General features: G+C 35.6%; 2 protein-coding genes across 3 annotated transcripts; one reads left to right on the top strand and one right to left on the bottom strand.

Annotated features, from left to right (window-relative positions):
- The first annotated feature begins 3,644 nt into the window (after positions 1-3,644).
- LOC103445121 (B-box zinc finger protein 20) lies at positions 3,645-5,398 on the top strand. Its single transcript, XM_008384103.4, has 2 exons — positions 3,645-4,324; positions 4,634-5,398. The coding sequence occupies exons 1-2, from the start codon at positions 4,139-4,141 to the stop codon at positions 5,072-5,074; spliced, it is 627 nt and encodes a 208-aa protein (XP_008382325.3). The 5' UTR covers positions 3,645-4,138; the 3' UTR covers positions 5,075-5,398.
- Positions 5,399-8,149: 2,751 nt separating this feature from the next.
- Positions 8,150-19,852, bottom strand: LOC103445122 (kinesin-like protein KIN-7D, mitochondrial). 2 transcript variants are annotated; one of them, XM_070806973.1, is made up of 25 exons: positions 19,073-19,852; positions 18,836-18,933; positions 18,566-18,655; positions 18,292-18,344; positions 16,765-16,830; positions 16,117-16,170; positions 15,718-15,777; positions 15,467-15,545; positions 15,296-15,363; positions 14,616-14,672; positions 14,419-14,523; positions 13,990-14,094; positions 13,711-13,818; positions 13,470-13,601; positions 13,199-13,378; positions 12,589-12,804; positions 11,797-11,937; positions 11,258-11,377; positions 11,123-11,173; positions 10,907-10,954; positions 10,614-10,760; positions 9,482-10,195; positions 8,802-8,931; positions 8,601-8,711; positions 8,150-8,476 (listed from the first exon to the last, which is right to left on the bottom strand). In XM_070806973.1, exons 1-24 carry the CDS (start codon positions 19,411-19,413, stop codon positions 8,626-8,628), a joined length of 3,249 nt encoding a protein of 1,082 aa, XP_070663074.1. In that variant the 5' UTR covers positions 19,414-19,852; the 3' UTR covers positions 8,150-8,476; positions 8,601-8,625. The 2 variants fall into 2 exon arrangements, with proteins under 2 accessions (XP_070663074.1, XP_070663073.1); XM_070806972.1 differs by having other exon boundaries at positions 13,470-13,604; positions 19,073-19,822.
- Positions 19,853-20,615: the final 763 nt, after the last annotated feature.

Raw genomic sequence — 20,615 nt, 5'->3', positions numbered from 1 at the left:
AATTAATATGAAGTGTTTAAAAAGTATAAAAAAAATTATATAAACAACGCAAAAATTAATATGAAGTGTTTAAAAAGTATAAAAAAAATTATATAAACAACGCAACCTAAAACTTTTTGCAATCAGACGATGAAGAAAACGTGACTCGATAATATTATAATAACCAAAGATACGACGGAGATGCTTGATCTCTTATCTCCTTCAACCTTTTTGATGCTTACATACAAATTGCGTATCTTTTGGTGATATAGAGGAATACGAGTCGTACATATCTTTCACGTTCTTTTATGTTTGAATGATTCAGTCAAGATCATCCCTATCTAACCCTGAAAAAGTGTTGTTTTGTCATTTACTGGTTTTCCCATTTCTTTATTTGTTTGGAATTTTTTTCTTGCTTTCCCTTGCTTTCCCATTATCCTATAACGTGCATATGGGAGTGGGGCATGGGGAGCTGCCAACCATCACCGTGCTTTGTTTTTGTTTAATTTTTAAAAGAAATTACTATTAGCACTTTAAAAAGTTTATTTTGTATTTTTTGTAGGTGTATTGTAAAAAATTTAGAATGCTAAATGAGATTTTTTGAGTACTAATAATAATTTTTGTTTTTTTAACAAACTACACTAAGGAGGTGGGGGAGCGCTAAGCTTCACAATGGACGGACAATAATGTGGTTCAAATTTATTTTTGACAAAAATTGAACATAAACCCTATTCCCTTTTTTAATTTCACTTCTTTGTGTCTTCAATCCCTAAAGTTTTAGTTGAAACGTACTAACAAAGTCACATTAGTCAATCGTGTTACATCATCTCGTTTGGGAGTTCATCTAACATGTTAAGTTCAACAATGTGTTTTAGAACCTTGTTTTTAGAACGCAAGTCAAAAGAGAGGTAAACCTAATTTATCTTACAGTTCAAACATTAATTAATTTCACCCATCAAATGAGTGAGGCAACATGTAAGGCAATTTCCTGTGGTGGGGAGGGGGGCATAAGGCAAAATTCTAAAACGCAACTAATTCGTATTGTATTGTTTTCTAGGCATTTTCCTAATTGTAATACATATAGAAAAGATACACCATTTTCCCAAAAAATTAGGGTATTATTTAGGGAGTTTTAACGAAAAGCCCACGGTATTGTTCACTTTAACAAAAAACCACATTTTTACACTAAAAAGTCAAACCTGGTACTATTCACTTTACCCTTTATTTTGTCCTTATCATTAAAACTCAAAGTTTTCAAGCATTTTTCATTAGTTTTCCTTATTATTTAGAGATGCTCATAATACAGAAGGCAATGGTCTCTTTTTCATTATTTGAAGTTTTGAATGAGAAAGTTTACACTTAATTACTAAAGAGTTTCTATGTGTAAAAAGGGTTGATTTCTTTTTTTTCTTTTTTTATTTAACTAGAAAAGTTATTTTTAGTCTAATTTGTCATGATCATTTATCACTCTTAAATAGTAGTATGAATTTTGAGACATTTTTAACAAAAATAGCTTTCATCAACTCTTCAAGGCTTCTTATGCATAATGCTTCCCAATGATTGATGACTTAGAAAACCTATTGTATGAAAAACTTGGATTTTATATTTAAATTTGTTTACTTTTTAGAGGTTTACAGTTTTATTGGTGAGTTTATTAAGTTTTTTTTAGTCATTTCATTACGAGGGATCGACCTCTCAACATATTCGAGTTCTAAAAGTCTCACTCATTTTGCCACTTAGTATTACTGTTTAGTGGTATTCTTCTTTACTTGTAAGTGAGAGGTCTTAGATTCGATTCTCGCCAAAGGCAAGTTTAAACCACATTATTGCTAGTCCATTGTAAAGCTTAGCTCACTTCTCCACCCTCTTAGTGTAAATAATATCGTTTGTTCTAAAAAAAAAAAAGTCTCACTCATCTCATTCCCTATGCTACTAGAGGTATGACCCACTAACACATGTGAGTCTCATCTCTATTAGAAATGGTACACATGATGGTACAAATAGATGGTATGAATAATATTTTTGTTTTTTTTTTAAATGATTCGGCTCAATACGACATAGTTTTGGCCAAACCATTTATAAAAATAATAAAAAGTAATAATAATAAAAACAGCCTTCTTTCTCTTTGAGTTTGCAAAACCTTTATTGCGATCTGCAACCATGGCTACTCTTCTACTCCACCACATCCCAAACTTAATTAGTCTTTTGAGTTCTTCACAGCCAATTATCCGAGCTTTTGAATAATCTCGGGACCACCCCGATATCCTCCTCTGCTCATCTCATTCCCTATGCTGATAGAAAAATAAAACAAAAACTAGGCTTCTATTTTGCTTAAAATTAGGCCTTGTTAATTATTGTGTTGAAGAAAATACCATTTCCCCTCTAGTTTGGAATGCCTTTTCGTTTTCCAAACTATTTTCATTCCTTGACATGATTATTTGGAAGGTTGCAGCTGGTGTGGTTTGGCTGCCGACAATGACATAATGCTGCTAATCGAAAGCTTTTATAGCCTTTCATCAATTGATTGAATGCTACTTGCCAAATTGCGCATCTATATCCCATATAATATTGCGTCTTTATGCTTTCTTCCCCTTTTGCACTTTTTGCTAATATAAAATAAAAATACTTGTGTCAAGGATCTACTTGTCGAGAAAATTTCAATATGCTCGAAATAAAGGTATTATATTACGTGTTATTATATAAATAAAAAAATTTATTTTTCAAGCAGTTAATTTTTTAATATAAGTATCTCATCACTTATATATAAATACATAATGTACCACCTCTTGTTCTGAAACACACTAAAAGTCTCTCCTGCCGTCCTACTTGTCCATAGACTTATTATCGACGTCATAATCAAATTGTTCATATTCCTACTTTAATAAAAAATGAAAATTAATAAAAATAGCTTGAAAACTTTGAGTTTTAACAACAATGACAAAATAATAAAGGGTAAAGTAAATAGTATCATAATTGACTTTTTAGTATAAAAGTATGGTTTTTCGTTAAACTGAATAATACTGGAAGTTTTTCGTTAAAGTTCCCTTAATAAAAAGACCAAATGATGATTTTCCAACCTTGATATTTTTTTCACAGTTGATTGTTAGACAATGATAACGAATATGAATAGCTCTTATTGTGACATATGTACTTTGAAATAAATTAAGGAAAATGCTAAGGAGATTATTTAAATCACATGATATGATGGTTGATGGTTATGTTTTTAATTTAAAGAATGAATATAACCAAGAACCGCAACATTATGCGGTTTATAAAATATGGTTTAAAGAGATAGTCTCTGTAGCATCACCCAAATGAAAAACACACATCATTTTTATTCTCCTACACATTCAGCTTAGTCATGTCTTTTGTTTTCGTTTAATTTACCATAAATAAAAAATAATGCTTGAAAAGGTAAAAAATGTGTGTGAAAATCATCTCCATAAACAAATTACAAGTGAGTGAACAAGTAGGTCCACCCATTAAATATTAAATCTAATCAAGAATACGAAATTGTAATTGATGCTCAAAATAGTGAGTATACACATAATTAATTGTTGATGCATGTAAGTCCTACTTTGAATTATCAAAAGCTGACAATCTTCCACGCGTGATTAACAAGTATGAAAAGCAACCCTCTAACTAATTGATAATTGATAATTAATTTGTGATCTGGTCTCCCATGAGTTAACAATAGTGCTCCATCCATATCACCTCTCCCTCTCTTTTCTTGTATATCATATTCTTTGGAGATAAAGGGAGGGATTAACCCCTCTCTCTCTCTCTCTCTCTCTCTCTCTCTCTCTCTCTCTCATTCTGCTATATTAGGAGGAGAAGGGCTAGGATCAATATTTGTCAAGCCTCCCCTCCCTTCCCATCTTCAAAGACAATACAGTGGAGAGAAAGAGACATCATCCATCCAATATGAACCCATCCGCCCACAGGAACAAGTTGTTCTTAGCTGTTATCTGACTTTCTCTGGTCCATCCCTCATCGGCCAAATGCCCAAAACCCCATACTTGTTCTTTGTCTCCATTCATTATCTCCCATAACATTTCCCCTTCCAACCCCATCACCAACTCAGTTAAAACAACTACTACTCAAACACACAGCTATATCCTGCAGCTGCACTTCCAGAGAAAATTATTTTAAAGAGATCATGAAGATCCGGTGCGACGTGTGTGACAAAGAAGAGGCAACTGTCTTCTGCTCTGCCGATGAAGCCGCTCTTTGTGACGTCTGCGATCGCCAAATTCACCACGCAAACAAGCTTGCCAGCAAACACAAGCGCTTCTCTCTTCTCCACCCAACTTTCAAGGACTCCCCTCTTTGTGATATCTGTCAGGTTAGTACTAGATGCATTCTTTCTCTATGATATTATTGACGATAAAATTACAGGGAAGTGATATTCGCCCTCCCATTTCCCTCCATCCACTCCTTATTTTTTAGCCTTTGAATTGAATACTCCAAAGATAATAAAGGAACTGTACAAGGAGGAGCGCAGTTGGAGAAAACGAGAGTCTGAAAATCACTGTATAATTCCAAACTATATTTCGGCGACAAGAAAGTGTTGTAGCTAGTTAATAATTTTTGGTGAAGAAGATACCAATTCTTAGCTCCTTGAGTCCTAAATTTTTTGTGTTGGGTTTTGTAGGAAAGGCGAGGATTTCTCTTTTGTCAAGAAGATAGAGCAATTCTCTGCAGGGAATGTGACCTTTCGATTCACAAATCGAACGAACACACACAGAAACACAGCAGGTTTCTGCTCCCCGGTGTTAAGCTTTCTGCAGCTTCTTCTTTGTATCCAACTTCATCAGCCTGCTCCAACTTCTCCGAAGTGATGACCGCAAAAACTAATGATGCAAGAGCCTCAAAGTCATCCACAAAGAGACAGAGAACTGTTTCGTCGAACGAAATCTTGAGTTCTTCTTCTCCTTCGTTAATGGAACAAACAATGTCATCTTCGTCATACAACAAGATAGAAGAGAATTATTGTTTCAGTGACAATGGTTCGGGTTCGACAAGCAGCATATCGAAGTACTTGATGGAGACGCTGCCCGGGTGGCATGTGGAAGACCTTCTTGATTTTTCATAGGATCATTCCAATGCTTTCTGTGAGGTTGGAAGTGCACATTGCCTCTAGAGGGGTTTTTTTTCTTCCTCTTTTTTTTGTTTTTGTTCTTTGTTTGAAAAAAGCAATAGAAGGCCATTTTGTTGGTGATGTGTATACTTGGCAGTTATCAAGGCCAATTTTGCTTATGTTACTTGTGGGATTTGCTGCCCTTAGTGAAGCAAGATCTTCCGAACAACGTAAGGTTTTTTTCTCATCAAATGATTTGGCCATCTGGGCACTTGAAGTTTCACTTGTGTTATTGGGAGCTTGAAGTTTCACTTGTGTTATTGGGAACTTTTTTTTCAATGGTTTTACTTTGTTATGGACCTAAGGTGATTTGCTACCTCAGTTATTGAGGGCGAGGTCTTCCTCTTCTCTACTAATCTGAGGGCTTAGAACGTGTTTAATTTGACCTCTACATGAAGTGATAATGAATCTCTCATCCACTTGACTTATTCTCTTCATGCAACCATTTGACCTCTAATTTTCGGTTTTAATGTCATGTTTAGTATGTTTAGTTACAAACTCATGCAACCATGCGTATTTCAAATGGATTTACTTAGAGGCCGTTTGATAACAATTTCGTTTTCAGTTTGTGTTTTCGTTTTCATTTTTTTGAAAACTGAAAACTTGTTTGGTAACTACTTTCAGTTTTCAGTTTTCAGTTTTCACTAAAAACTAAAAATTGAAAACTGAAAATGATGACATGGTTATAAAATGGCACCTTAATTGTTCATAATCTGCATACCATTTCTTTGGGTTAAAAACCTTTGTGGTCACTGTGTTTATACCTAAAATCAATTTTTGTCACAATGTTTTCAATTTAGCTAATTTAGTCACTGTATTTTACAAAGTCTGCAATCTTAGTCACTTTCGTTAATTTTCTTTTAAATATATTAAAATATTAATATACCAATAAAAATTACTTAAGAATTTTATTTTATTTTTTGGTCGGAATTACTTAAGAATTTTATTTTATTTCTTGAGTATTCCTTATTTTGTTATGGCAATATTGATGCTTTGCTTGTGCAAGTTATTTAAGAAGAGTAATTTTTAATTCACATGGATGGTGTGGCCAAAAATAAATGCAAGGATGATGAGTCCCATAAGAAAGGGAAGTTAATAAGAGATAGCATTTTGATGAAAGAAATTGGCTTCCAAGTCCAACGCAGCCTTAACTTCGCCATACCTAATACCGTGTGTGAGGTAGAGAGACAAAAATAGACACACAACAAATTTATTTATTAAGTAGATTTAAATCTATTTATTTTGTATGTATAATTATTATAGTTTTTAGGGGTATAAAATTTAATTTAAAATTTAATATATATATATATATATATAACTATTATAGTTAATATTTCGGGGGTATAATTATTATAGTATATATAATTATTATAATTATTATAGTTAATTTAATATATATATATAATTATTATAGTTTTTAGGGGTATAAAATTGTTAAATTAATATATATAATAATTATAGTATTTTTTTAGGGTTATAAAATTATTAAATTAATATTCTGCTTATCGTGTATCGTGTTACCCACGTGTATACCCGAAACAACCCGTTATCTTAACATGTGCTTATTGGGTTACCCGATAACGACCCGTTTCGTTATCGTGTCGACCCGAACATCTGTTAATTTCGTGTCGTGTCGTGTCGGGTTATCGGGTCGTGTCAGGAATTGTCAGGCCTAGCTTCCAAGTCCAACGCAGCCTTAACTTCGCCATACCTAATACCGTGTGTGAGGTAGAGAGACAAAAATAGACACACAACAAATTATTTCACCAATCTTTGGTATGTCATTAAGTGGAGATTAACTTATGTAATCAGAAACGGAAACTCAAACGACACAAGAGACACCATCATGGTGGTGTCATGTGTAATGTATCAACGTTGTATAAAGAAAAACTTATACATTATGTTGTATTGTTAGCATGGGATACAGTACCCAAACTATGAAAGTATGAGCTTTCTCTCCTAAGCATCAAAAGACAATAAAGAACAGTTAAGTTTTAACTAAATAAGCTCACTCGTAAATAATGATGTGCGGGAGAGAATCATGCCTGAAAGTCCTCCATCTCCTAAGACCTAGGTGTGAGAAATCGATTGCGCACTTAAAAATTACTTTTAGTTACAAGCAGTATTACTATATTAAGCTATCGTTTAACAATTTAATCAAACGTTATTGTTTGTCAACGAAAAAAATTACAACCAGTGTTGGAACCAAATTCGTGCACCGCCGTGGATGTGAATTTGGTCCCAACAAGCGGTATCACCATATTAAGTTAGACTAAGATGTGAGAAAGATTTCGACTCAAAATACAGTGGACTGAAGAGGAAGACCTTATCTATCAAAGCATCCACCAATTGCATATCTAAAAAATACTTTACCAGCTCAACTTTTGTAACAAAAATAAAAATGTTGCTTAATAAATAATAACCCGTGAAAAATGATAATTGTCGTTCGCACTTTCTCGGGCAATGTTCAATACACTCGAAGCAATACAAGGATTATTTTTTTTCTAAATCAGACAATGATGCTTGTGCTTTCACAAGGATTGGCGCAGACTACACAACGACTACACAACGACCCTATATGAAGTTATGAACCTTTATTGTTTTCTTCCTCTACACTCTTATTAAATCTTGTCCATTATTTTTGTTTGATTTATTCAATTTTGATATAAAAAAAATTAAGAGGAGCGTGTAAAAAAAAAGAAAAAAGTGTAATTATCAGTTCCATAACCTATTTCTTTTCTCAACCTATGTGATACTTGCATCCACACTACATCATTGCCTCAAAAAGCCAACTAAACGTGTCTAGAGAATCAATGTAATACGTATTTTGTTAGGGACAGTCACCAACCATGCCACCCTAAACATGTCTAGAGAATCATTGCCTCAAAAAGCCGACTAAACTTGGCCTTGTATTAATGGCCTGGAACACCACTGTAGCGGCAAAGGGGAAAAGAAAAGTTTGGAACTGCAGTATGTCCAAAATTCAGAAGAAAATAAACAGTGAAAAAATGAAGGAAACATTTGCGCAGGTGGAAGAATAATGCTTCTTAAGCATACATTGTTTTCTATACACGGCAAAGTAATGTTTTATATATGATAGGAACCCTCAAAGCTCAATCACAACATTTTGCTGCTTGCTTTAAAAAAAGAAAGCAACATCATCCCTTCTGCATCTCAAACTCCCAAATGTGCACATTTCTTTTTTCCCCATCTTTGTCCCTTGTTATTTTACAGGACTCAAATGGAGAGCGACACAAACAACATATCGATATACTCTTACACAGTTACTTACATACGACCAAACTAATTAAAGAATCGCACCCGCCATTTCACATAAAACAGAATGTTCATAAAAGCCTGCAAAATAGAAAAGAAGAAAAGAAAATGAGGATCGCCCTTGTGAAAAATGACTGACTACACATCGAATACTGCAAATTGATCCATGCAACTAATTGATCTAAGAATAAGAAAACTGTATTACCTTCGTTTGGGGGCATAAAAGAGTGTCACGAAGTAAATGCAAAAAGCCTATCTGAAATCTTTGTACGACAAATTGGGCACTCAGAACATGCAAGTGAACAAGATTTACACACTGCAAAAGGTACACCAGAGTTACTGCTAGAAACGATGAGTATATAGGGTTGAATTGACACTTTTGTTACGCAACTTCAGAATGACTTACAGCAAAAATGCCGGCAAGGGAGAAGAATTGCTGCAGTTGGTGATTCAAAACATACTTTACACAAATGGGAATTGGCATCTCCGTTTCCCTGGTGTTTGAGCTCCTTCTCCTTCATCTCTTTCATTCGAGCCTGGAAACATAAAAGTGGGTATGTTACACAGCTTTCAATGACAACATTTGTAGGATTACAAAGACTCCTCTACTTCAAACCACACTACTTGACGATAATTCATTAATCTTTAAATCTTTATCTTCTTAAGTGTCCACATGTTTTTCACGAAAAAAAAAAAATGGTTGACCCCACACAAATAAGTATATGATAACATCTTGAATTCATTGAAAGATCTGTAGATAGTATAGCCAACATATGGTGAGAATAGAACCATTTGGATTGAGCCAAGCTTTTTAAGTGGACACAATCTCTATGCAAATATGTTTATAAACCAAACCTATGACCTAAGAAAGTCAACGCCACAAAAATTATACTACTTGACTCTTCTTTTTCATGTCTTCAAAGCCATTCAAACATAACTGAGCTTTTGTCTTGTTGGTTTTACAAAACGAAATGAACCTTAAAACAGAACCGATTGCCTTTTAACGTCTCCAATCCAAATGGTAGAGGAATACCAAAACAATCCTAGAACATTTATGTTAAAAGAGAATGCAGGTAATCAGGTTACCTTAAGGCGAAGAACAAGAGGTTCTTCCATACGACTTTCATCATCAGCAGATTTTGGAGCATCCAAAACTTGTATCTCTATGTGGGCACTCTCATTCACAGTTGCTTTTAGACCATTATTATTTTCCATCACATCATTATGCCTTTCTTCTGTGTGTGTCTCAGGGATAGACCCGCCCTCTTTCTTTAATTTGGCGACCAACACCCACATGTTTGCTAAATCATTCTCTAGAGCTTCCTCCCTTTTCTTTGCATCTTCAACCTTTTTCCTGTACTCCTCTTCTATAAATTCCTTTTCAGCAAGGGCAGCCTCAAGAGCTGCCTCTCGCTGTTTCCTTGCTTGGAGTTCCATCTTTAAATCATCCGAATCATGATTCCATGCCTCAAAGTCATCAGAACGACCAGATAGCCTCCCTTTCCTCCCACCTCTTGGTCCATCATTGTACTTCCGGTTAATGCCATTAACGGGTTGCATGGCAGAACTTCTAGAATTGGCTACCTCCCGAGCAGCCAACAATTCTTTTTCTAGTTTTGCATTCTGCAATGAGAGCTTTGTCACTTCACCAGCCAAATTCTTCAACTCAACAGCAGCAGCCGATGCCAGTTCCTTTGCATAAGAAGCTTCTTCGGCCAGTTTTTGATTCTGCACATGTAACCCACTACTCTCCTCCGAGAAACGCACGTGCTCCAGCTTTAGTTTTTCATTCTCAATCTCCTATGAGATGGAACAAAAGCATCAATTAGTTCGATGTATAGGATGAAAACAACGTCTTACATTGCCACAACAATATTCAAGCACACGAAAGAAAAATCCTAATACTAACCAATTCTTTTTTCGGTACAAATAGTAACCAATTCATACGAAAGTAAAAAAAATATATATATATAACTAAACAAAGCTATGGATTTCATCATTCTAAATAATAAATAGATATAAATTCCATTGTCAAGTAATGACGACAGAGAAACTATAACTTCTATAAAAGCTCACATGAACCAAGAACAATAAACTAAAACAAAAGAGGGAGTGCTAGTCAAGATTATGGCAATATACTTGAATCTAAGGTACTCGCTAGCATTTACTAATCCATCAAGCGTTATGGATTGATAAGGCAGAAAGTTTCAGTAATCACCTGAGACTGAATTTTCTTTTGCAACTCCTCAACATACTCTTCAGATGCACAGTGCTCGGAAGACGGTGATGATCTTTCACCAGATACTGAAGCCAAACGCCGCTCTAACTGATCCACTTTTTCTTGCAACTCCATGTTCTCTGCACACTGCAAATACACAGAAAGCTCAGCAATATACCAAAGGATATAAAATCCTGCACTGATACAAAACAAAGCTTAAAAGGAATCAGCTGAATGGAAGAAAAAGTTAACGAAAGATAATTCTCCAAAGGAACTAGGGAAGGCATTCTAACCTTATTTTGCAATTGCTCCTGGAGAATACGATTGTCTGCTGATTTTATCTGCATGAAAGGTACACTTCAAAGATGAGTTCCATGACAATTAGAATGTACTGAGCAAATGTTACAGCCCCAAACACAGTTAATAGCTTAAGCAATAGGAGAACTTTAGAAATCAAACATTGCCCATTTTGTGTCCATGAAAAACAGATATATAAAGCATGCACTCACTTCCAATTCAAATCCCTTCTCATTGCACTGGGTCGTCAGTCTCTTAACTGTCTGTTGCAGAAATTAGAAGTAATTAAAACAACATTGTACTACTTATGAACAATAATAATTAAGATGATGAGAATGCAAAACTACCTGCTGCATCTCAACCATAGATGCATTAGCAATTGAAGCCTCACCACTTTCGTTAATGCGCTGTTCCAAAATTCTCATTTGCCTTCTCTTTTCATGGATATCACGTTCCAAGTTCTCAATCTGTAAGCATGGATTGTTAATCAGGATCATTTAAGTAAACATACTTCAGCTGCTGCTCAAATGAATCTGTAAACTGTTAAACTATTTAGGATTTTGAGTGCTAAATGGCGTTCATGAACTAGACAGGCCTGTAAATTTTACATTATTGCTTGTAAAAACTGATTAGATTCAAATGAACATGATCTCATTTATCACAGAATACCACAGTAAGATGGGTCCAAATGACAAACTCCACTGATATGTTCAATTAGTTCCAAATGCCAATTAATATTGTGTTAAATACGCCCCATCCAACATTGAACTAACAAGTGCAAGCCACCGTCTCTTCTTTTTTGTTAACCAAGCTTTCACAACATTCTGGAGACAAAATTAGGACTTCTAAATATGCAGAATATGATTAATAAGAATAGAATTTATACTTGAGTTTTTGAGCTTTCAGGGTCATCTACAGACTGCTCCACCAATCGTTTCAAGGAGCTGGTGCCAAGTGCAATCTCTCCAGCAAGCATCTTAACTTGCTCAACCAGCAGGTCTATGTGATCTGACATTGTCATCCCTCCCTAAAGTATATTAAAATAAGCAATCATAATTACATCATAATATTGAAGGATAAATACTTTAATGAAAAAATTAATATTTGAGCCAACAAATGAATTCATACTGAAGTGTCTATGTAAATTATATATAGAACTTGCCCAAAGGCAATTATTACTTACCACAAGTCTGTTAATAAGAAATAATAGTCATTATGTGGCAAAATCAAATAGTAGATACAAGAAACTTCATGGCACATCCTGATTTGATAAATGAATGAGTGAGTTCTGAACAAGAAAAGTATTTGAAGGAAGAATGGAAAGAACTCTGGAAAATAGACAAGATCTATCCTCATGGATCCTATTTGAAACTTCCTATAAGTGTATGCTTGTATAAGCATGTGTAAGCCCATATACATATATTTGCTGCACGCAAGCTCAAACATGTGGGAAAGAAGCAAGCAAGTTCCACTTCCCTCTTCCTCAGACAGTTGGCCCGAGAAATGTTTTGCAAAATTAATTTAGCCAAAAAACTAAACTTCTCCCTCATACTGATTTCAAAATATTATTACCAAGACTTGAAATAGAAATCAAATGTATTTGTGATAGTTCGACAAATGCATCCTTATACGCTGAAATGGAAGTGGAACAGAACAAAAATATACTAAAATTAGTTACCATCGGAACTCTTGAACCACTGATAAGTTCACCCGCTTGAGTTGAATCTGTAATTGTACTGCCAGCTGGGGAGAGCTCTTCATTCCTCCTGCTGGAAGATCTCTTGTGTCTAAAATCATAAGCCATATCTGATGGACCAGCAGATGCAGATGATGGTGACTCCTTTTGGTTCTCACCTTCTAGAAGCAAGGGTCCATCTCGCACTACTTCCATTTTCTGCCATACAAAAGCCACAACAAAATGTAAACATTGTACGATGCTTTCCACACCAGAAAACAAGTACGAAATATCAAATTTGGCAACACTATAAACCTTTTAAGAGAATATTAAGTAGAAAGGGAAAAAACATAAAGTTAACATTAAAAGTAAGTGATCGGATATGAAGTCCTTTTTTTCTGTGCTAAAGCTAAGAAATCAAACAGTAACATGAGACATACATCCTTGTCTGCATAACTTGCAAAACAAAAATAATTTCTCAAACTTTCAAGTTTTCAACACAGAGTTTCTCCTCATAGTGACTTGTCAACATTCAAGCTCAAACAACTAACGTCAAAGAAAGGAGCAGAAAACAGCACAGACCATATACAACTTAAATGAGTAAGGAACTCACGTCATCCTCACCAACAGAAAAACTGCGTTGGTGGCTGGGAATATCACCTAATCCAGGAATTGTATTTTTTGAAGAAACAAGGATAAGCTTCGTCAGCCTCTGGATTCTACTCATAAGAGCAGCCTTCGCTTCCTCTTCTTCCTCCAATCTTGATTGCATTTTAAATTGACCTTCTTCCAACTATTTCCAAACCAAAACAATCATATGTAAATCTTATTAGTATAAACTCATTAATAAGCCAAAACAATTTATTTCAGTTTAGGAACAAAACCTTTTGCTTTAAGCTGATAATCTCCTCATGACTTATGCCAACAAGCATCCCCTTCCTTAGCTGATCAAGTTCTGTTTTCAGGACCGAAATCTCTCTTTGATACTTCTTAATCAATGACTTTTCATCAATAATCTGCTAGAAATAATTTCAAAGAAAAGCCAAAGGGCAGAATAGTGAGCCTTAAGTGTTTAATGTTGAGTAGTGCCTTAAAACTGTATTCATGCCATGAGTTGTTGCACACCTTATTACGCGATGCATAGATTTCTACTCGCTTTGCCCTGTTTGCAAACTTCAATGTATTATGAGTTTCCTCCATGCTACTTGATGCAGGAGTCACCGTGCAAATAAGCTGGGAAAACATGTGCAAGGAAAGAAAAAAAGGTAAATAAATACATAAATAAATATAAAAAGCAAAGTTATGATAGTTTTAGCTTTTTTAACCGCACAATTTTTTCAAAATAATTGATTCAAAAGCAAATTTCACTGCAAATGGGCTAACAATGGTAGTGTTGGAACTCACCGAAACATGTCCATGCCCACCTAACGAGGATTGTAAAAGGCGGGTAAGCTTAGAATCTCGATATGGAACATGGGATGCCTTTCCCTCACTCAGCTTTCCAATTACCTTCATTGCAACCATAACATCAAGTTAAGAACTAAATATCATATTGCTTTTCTGTTCATTAGAAACTTCAACACGATTTATAAAAATTGTAGCCACTTTGTTTTCTAAAACAAAAAGAGTGACCACTAAACAAAAAAGAAATATGAAGTTCCGTTCAGCTAAAAGTGAAAAGTGCATCAGCATCATGTTGCAGAAAAAGTTGTCACCATATACATTCTTTCATATGGCTAGAACAGTGTGCATGAAGGCTTTGCTTAGGCTTAGGAACATAGATAACACTGATTATGCAGTTAATGTTATTTAATCAAATTGTAAGGCACTTACAGTTCCAAGAGTTAGAAGACTCTTGTTTATGTATGATCCTTCCTTTCTTCTTAGTCCAGTTGTTTCGGTTTTCGAGCTCTCAGATCCAGCTAGATCAATTAAATTCTAAAGAAAACAAACAAAATAATAATAAGTGAAAAATTATGTAGGAAACTAAAGAATCTAATAGTTGGGAGGACAATTCATTTGAACCATACAAGTTGAGAGAAGATCACTCCGTCATACTCATCACCATGGGCACTGCTTTCAATCATCTGCAAATGCATCCAAGTTAAATATGATTAGCAGGAATGTTTCACAAAAGTCAGAATTTCATGTGCTTACATAAAGAAACAGAAAAATACTGACACAAAGAAATTTGACAAAGAAAAGTAGGAAATAACAAAAACAGTCTAAATATTCACACATTTATCTCAAAGCCTTGTACTGCCCAGGCAAATATTATATTGACGAATGAACTTGAAAAAATTGTGCTGCGTTCCATAAGGAATACCAAGGCTGAAACAAGTAACACCATACCTCTGCATTTCATTTTTTTTTTTTAAATTGACTTAAATGTTGCGAGAGGTCGCACTTGGTGCGATGGCAAGTGCCTTCGCCCATGAGCGGTAGGTCTCGGGTTCGAGACTTGGGAGCAGCCTCTCTATAAATGGGGGTAAGGCTAGCCGACATTCACCTCTCCCAGACCCTGCGTAAAGCGGGAGCCTTGTGCACTGGGTACGACCTTTGACTTAAATGTTGCGGTGTTTAATTGATGCATATCTAAGTGTGTTCAGAATTTGGTCCCTCAACATTGATAAAAGATAGAACATTACATACAGATTGAGTAATTAGAAACTTAACAAAATCAAGGAAGTGTGTTATAAAGAAGGTTTACCAGTGTAAATATGGTGTGACTTCGACTACTCAACAGATTAAAATTGTTTGATCCAACATGACGATGCTCTGCCATTGCCATGCATCGGTTAAAAATGCAGTCAATAAATCATTTTTAACCTAATAAAACTGGCAGAAACAGAAAAGCTAAATATGTCATCCCTGCAAGTACCTTCTCCAGCAGCAATAAAAGAAAGTGCATGCCCAGGAGACAAAACAACTTCTTCTTTTATACCCTCAACATAAGTACCCTGAAATTTCAATGATACGAACACAAAGAAATGATAAACCCAGCAAAAACTAAATGTGCTTTATACAAGATAAAAATATTACAATATAAGTAGGAATCTTTCAGAGGCCCTAAAAATAAAACAAAATAGATACTGTTAAATCAGGAAGGCCATTAGAAGATGAATTACAAACCTGTGAATCTTCTCTAACACGCAAATTTTGACCTGTTGGATCAAGCAAGTCATTTATCACCTGATACCAGATGCAGAAATAGCACCTTATATCAATACAAATAAGAATATTGAATATAAAAGAAAAAACTTTCACTCAGACAACGATAGCTTCCAGGATAAAGGATAAAGACAAAAACTAAACGGGATATCAAGAAAAATCTGTCATGTAAAACTTAAGATCATGATGATGAAAATATATAAGTAAAATGATGGTGGAAAGAAATCCCAGAGTTTAAAATATTAGGAAATATCTTCAAAACACAGAGGAATGAGAGATACAATATACCAAGGAAAAACTGAGCTAACATATAATCTCAAACCCTAACATGTGACTGCCAATGCCTATAGCTCTACTGACCTCGTTGTAGATCTCAAGATATGAGACGCGGAGTAAAAATTCCCTTCCTGGGGTCTGAAATGTGAATGCAGCTATGAGTTAGTCATCAAACAGGAAACTCAAGTCTTTTCTTGTGTTTGTTCAACAGAAACAGAAAATAAATATAGCTTCCATGAGTATGCAAGGAAAAGCATGTATACTATTGGCAAGGTAAGATACAATATGTACAATATGACCTAAATTAGTTCCAGAAACTAGTATATAGAACTCTGGTCTGTTAAGTACTCCATCAGTGCAATAAATATACACCTTGATGCTGAAAGACAGACATGATATGCAATAATAAGCACTTAGAAGTAAATTATCATGAAAACATTGCTGAAGAAAACATATCACATCTGGACTAGCATGTTTAAAATCCAATTATTAAAACAGATGCAACATCGATGTGATTCACAAGGTAATACTAAGAAACCAGTGTGGGAATGAAGGGAGGGATTGGATTAGTGGCTGTACAAAAATAAATTTTTACTCTAGGTGAATGTACAAAAGAAAGTATGGCAAGACATATCCTGGCATAATGTTAAACCGAAGGAAGGGGGAGGAATAAAGAAAAACTAAGATTTAAGCGTCATACTTCAGAACTACAAAATTCTTAGGGGCACTTACATCTTGGATAATACTGAAGACATCCTTTATCGCCAATGGTATGATACCTGGAGCGTTTTGATCACCCTGTGTAGATTTAGAAATGAGTCAAATGAGTCAACACAACACTAAGGGAACACAAACAAGCAATACGAAGTATAGCAAAAAACACAAACGTATGATGAACATTATGGATGAACAAAACTAAGTTCAAAAGATCGTGTTCTGGCAGAATCTATAGTGATCTTGCCAGACAGAACCTATGATTAGGGACTTAGGACACATAACAATGTTCCAGAGTAAACAAGTTAACCATAACTGTATGTCAGTGCATGAAAAGTTGTTCATCTACATTTCGGCTAAGCACAAACCAAACTTAGGACTTACCCAACTGCACCTTAAAAACTTTAATCGTTTATGGCTTCATTAAATCGTTAATAGTTTCTTTAAACTAGACACTGGTAGTTATTTAGATGGGTGCCACCAGGGGTGTTTGGGCTTGCTCAAATAAATAGATCAAAATGACTCTGCATAACTTGATGATCAATCCAATCGTGCCTGAGAATGCATCTCTTTATATATTTGTAAGAACACATAAAGGAATCTAAGTCATCTACCTACACTCTGTCCATCTATCGTGTAGCACAGGAGCTTTTGGGGGTATGGAGTCAATTAGGTATGTCAGGCCCAGGTCTTGTTTTGAGGTACTATATGGTAGAAATGTAAAAAAACAATAAAGCTGTTTGGAGACGGGCTCCTTTAAGTTTTATGTGGTTCTTGTGACTTGAGACATGAAGAGCTTCTGAGGAAGTGGAGCGCTCCATTGTTTAGATAGCTTTTTGAGTGATCGGCTTGTCGTTTTAGTTTACCAGCTATGCATTTATGTTAAATTTCTGTCCTTCAGCCCTTTAACAAAGTTCTTTTACATTATGTATTAATGTGTGTTGAATCTAAAGGGGCAGAGGGGATACAAGTTCTGGTGCAGGATTCTTTTTGGAATTAAACGAAGATAGTTTTGTAAAGGGTTGATAAAGATAAGACAGCACAACCAACAGCACCCATTTGTTATCAGGTTCTCATGACCACTCTTGCGCTTCCCACTAACAATCTACAGAAAATACAAGGTTTTCCAGGTATATAACTCCTTTATCGTGAACAACTAGAGATAGGTGCTAACAAGGTCTGTGTAGACGTTGGATTAATGAGCACATGGCCATCAAATTCCAACATCAAAAAATCCTTGTAATGGAGAAAGAAAATAGATAAAACATTCACGTTGAAAACAAACACTTGCATTATGGTGTAATCAGTTCCATAAAAGCAGTTTCTCATTAATCATTAGACATTTATATTTTCAGGGCCAAGGAAGGCAAGCTTAAATCCAGTCTCCTAGTGTGGAATCAAAGAGACAGAGTGTAAACATTGGTCATCATAACCTTTTCTGCGCAACTCACAAACGGAGCTTTACTGAAAAAACAAGCCAACTTGATCTTTCGATATGCGTAAACTTTCAGTAGCAAAATCCCAAGAAAAGAAAGTGGAACTTACATGCATAGTGTGTGTCTTTCCACTACTTGTCACACCATAAGCAAAAACAGTACCTGCATTTTCAATACTCAAGCCGTAAGAAATGGAAAATTAACAAGAAAATTGAACGTAACTTACTTAATTTATCTGTTTTCAACTAAAGCTAATAGAATTTCCACCACAATCGACGTTTCATTATATCAGTTATACATATTCTTACAGAAACAATATCAACGTTTCTCATTAGGCATTAACGAATTCTCCATTTGTAGTCTACAAGAGAAGTATGTCATACCATTGACACCTTCCATGGCAGCCTTGACAACAGGTTTAGCAGCAACTTCGTACACCTCTTGCGAATTGGCATGCTGTCCAAAAACTCTATCTGCCACAACAAAACCATCCCCAAATCCAATCAGTTTTCAAAACCCTGTAACTACATTAAATGCAGATTAATTCCGACACATTTTCTTTTGCATTTTCCATAAACTAACCGAAATCGAAATTAACTCCACACCAAAATTTCCAAATTCAAAATTACAATATATACTAACTAATATATTACCAAATGCATAGGCTGTAGCTGGATTATACTCATTCCTCACAATCTTATCGCCGTCTGCGTACCAAGTGACCTCATCCCCTCTCTGAAACTCCCTCTCGCTGCAACCAAAACCCCCAAAAAACGAAATCAATTCAATCACATTACCTCAAAACCAACCCTAGAATCCAACATTTCAAAATCCTCCAATCCGAGAGCTCATAGATCTGATCCAATACGCTCAGATCTACCATCATTTACCTCAGCGGCCGAAACCGAATCGTCACCGATATGCTATCCCCACCCTTGGGCGCCTCGAGCATCTCCGCCAAAAGCTCCTCGGACGCGAACCCGACGGGCGAGCGAGCACTGTAACCCCCCGACCCGTACTGCATTGAATCGGAGCGGCCGTGGCTCGGCGTCACGGATCGGGACCCGAGCCCACCTCCAGAGTTGTAGAACGACGAGGCCGAGGTCGAGCAGGAGCGCGGAATCATCCGACCGTTGATCAACGAAGAAGATGAAGAGGTCGAGGAGTAGGGACTGGATGGCTTCCGGTAGGAGAAAGGAGAGCTGCTGCGGGCTCGTGAGGACGAGGCCATCCAGCTGAGTCAACTCGGACAGTGACTCCGTGAGAGAGATTTGAAAAAATGCAGCGAATAAAAAAAACAAAAAAATGGGAGAAGCAAGAAGGAGAAGTAAAAGAAGAGCAAAGAGGAAGAGAATATGTCAGAGCGGTCACATGGCTCGCGAACCGAAAGCGACGAGCATTGTTTTCCCCCTTTTTTTATTTATTTAATAATTATTTAAAATGAATCAAATATTTCTGCTACTATTTTTCTCCAGTGTGCGACTAGAGAGAGAAACAATGGGAGCTAGAGAGAGAGAGTTTCGTCTTCTTAAAGGCAAAGTGAGAGTTGCAGAGACAGAGAGAGAGAGAGGGACGAGTAACCTGTGAGAGGTGAGAGGTGAGAGGTGAGAGGTGAGAGAGTGAGAACGACGGTAGTGGATGAAAAAATAAAATTTGAAAAAAAATAGATAATTAATTACTGTGGTGACGTGGCGAGGTGGTTTAAATTAGGAGGAGGGCAGCCGCGCGTATTATGAATTAAAAACGGGACTTTGAAAAATAAAATACGCTGCGAATGAGCGGGAAAATAACAGCGGCCCGCCGATTAGGACAAGTTTATATAGAGGCCAAAATTAATATTATTGTTAATTATTTTGTTTTTGTCTGTTTGTATTGCGATGTAAATAAATTATTAGGGCGTCACTTAGTTATATGGTCTATTAGTATTCTTCTTCATTTATAAGTGAGATGTTTTAAATTAAATTATCATCAAAGACGAATTTGAACCTCGTTTGTTCAAGAAAAATATATTATTGGGGCATCTCTAATAAAAGATGTAAAATACCTTAATACTAACGTTTCATATTTATGACTGGCCAGAACACTCCATGGCAAAATGTAAAATATTCTTCTTCGCTGGAAAAATTATAATAAAAATACAAATTTGCATCTTTTTTTTACATTTTTTGGAGGTGGCTTGCGCAATCAAAGACAAAACAATAAATGGAATCCTAAATTTATATTTCTCCTATTGGAATAGAATTAACATTTATACCTCCCGAAAATGTAAAATCATATATAAACTTTATATTTCTCAATTGAAGATGCTCTTATAACTTTAGGAGATGAAGGTCGAACCCCAATGCAAAGAGATGGACACTGCTCTAATCAATTCGTCAAACTTACATGCACATGTGGGTCTTTAAATTTTTGTTACCATGTGGGTTCTTTTTT

Source organism: Malus domestica, chromosome 10 (assembly GCF_042453785.1).
Source record: "Malus domestica chromosome 10, GDT2T_hap1".
Lineage (NCBI taxonomy): Eukaryota > Viridiplantae > Streptophyta > Magnoliopsida > Rosales > Rosaceae > Malus > Malus domestica.
This window is presented reverse-complemented; position numbering and strand designations above follow the sequence as displayed.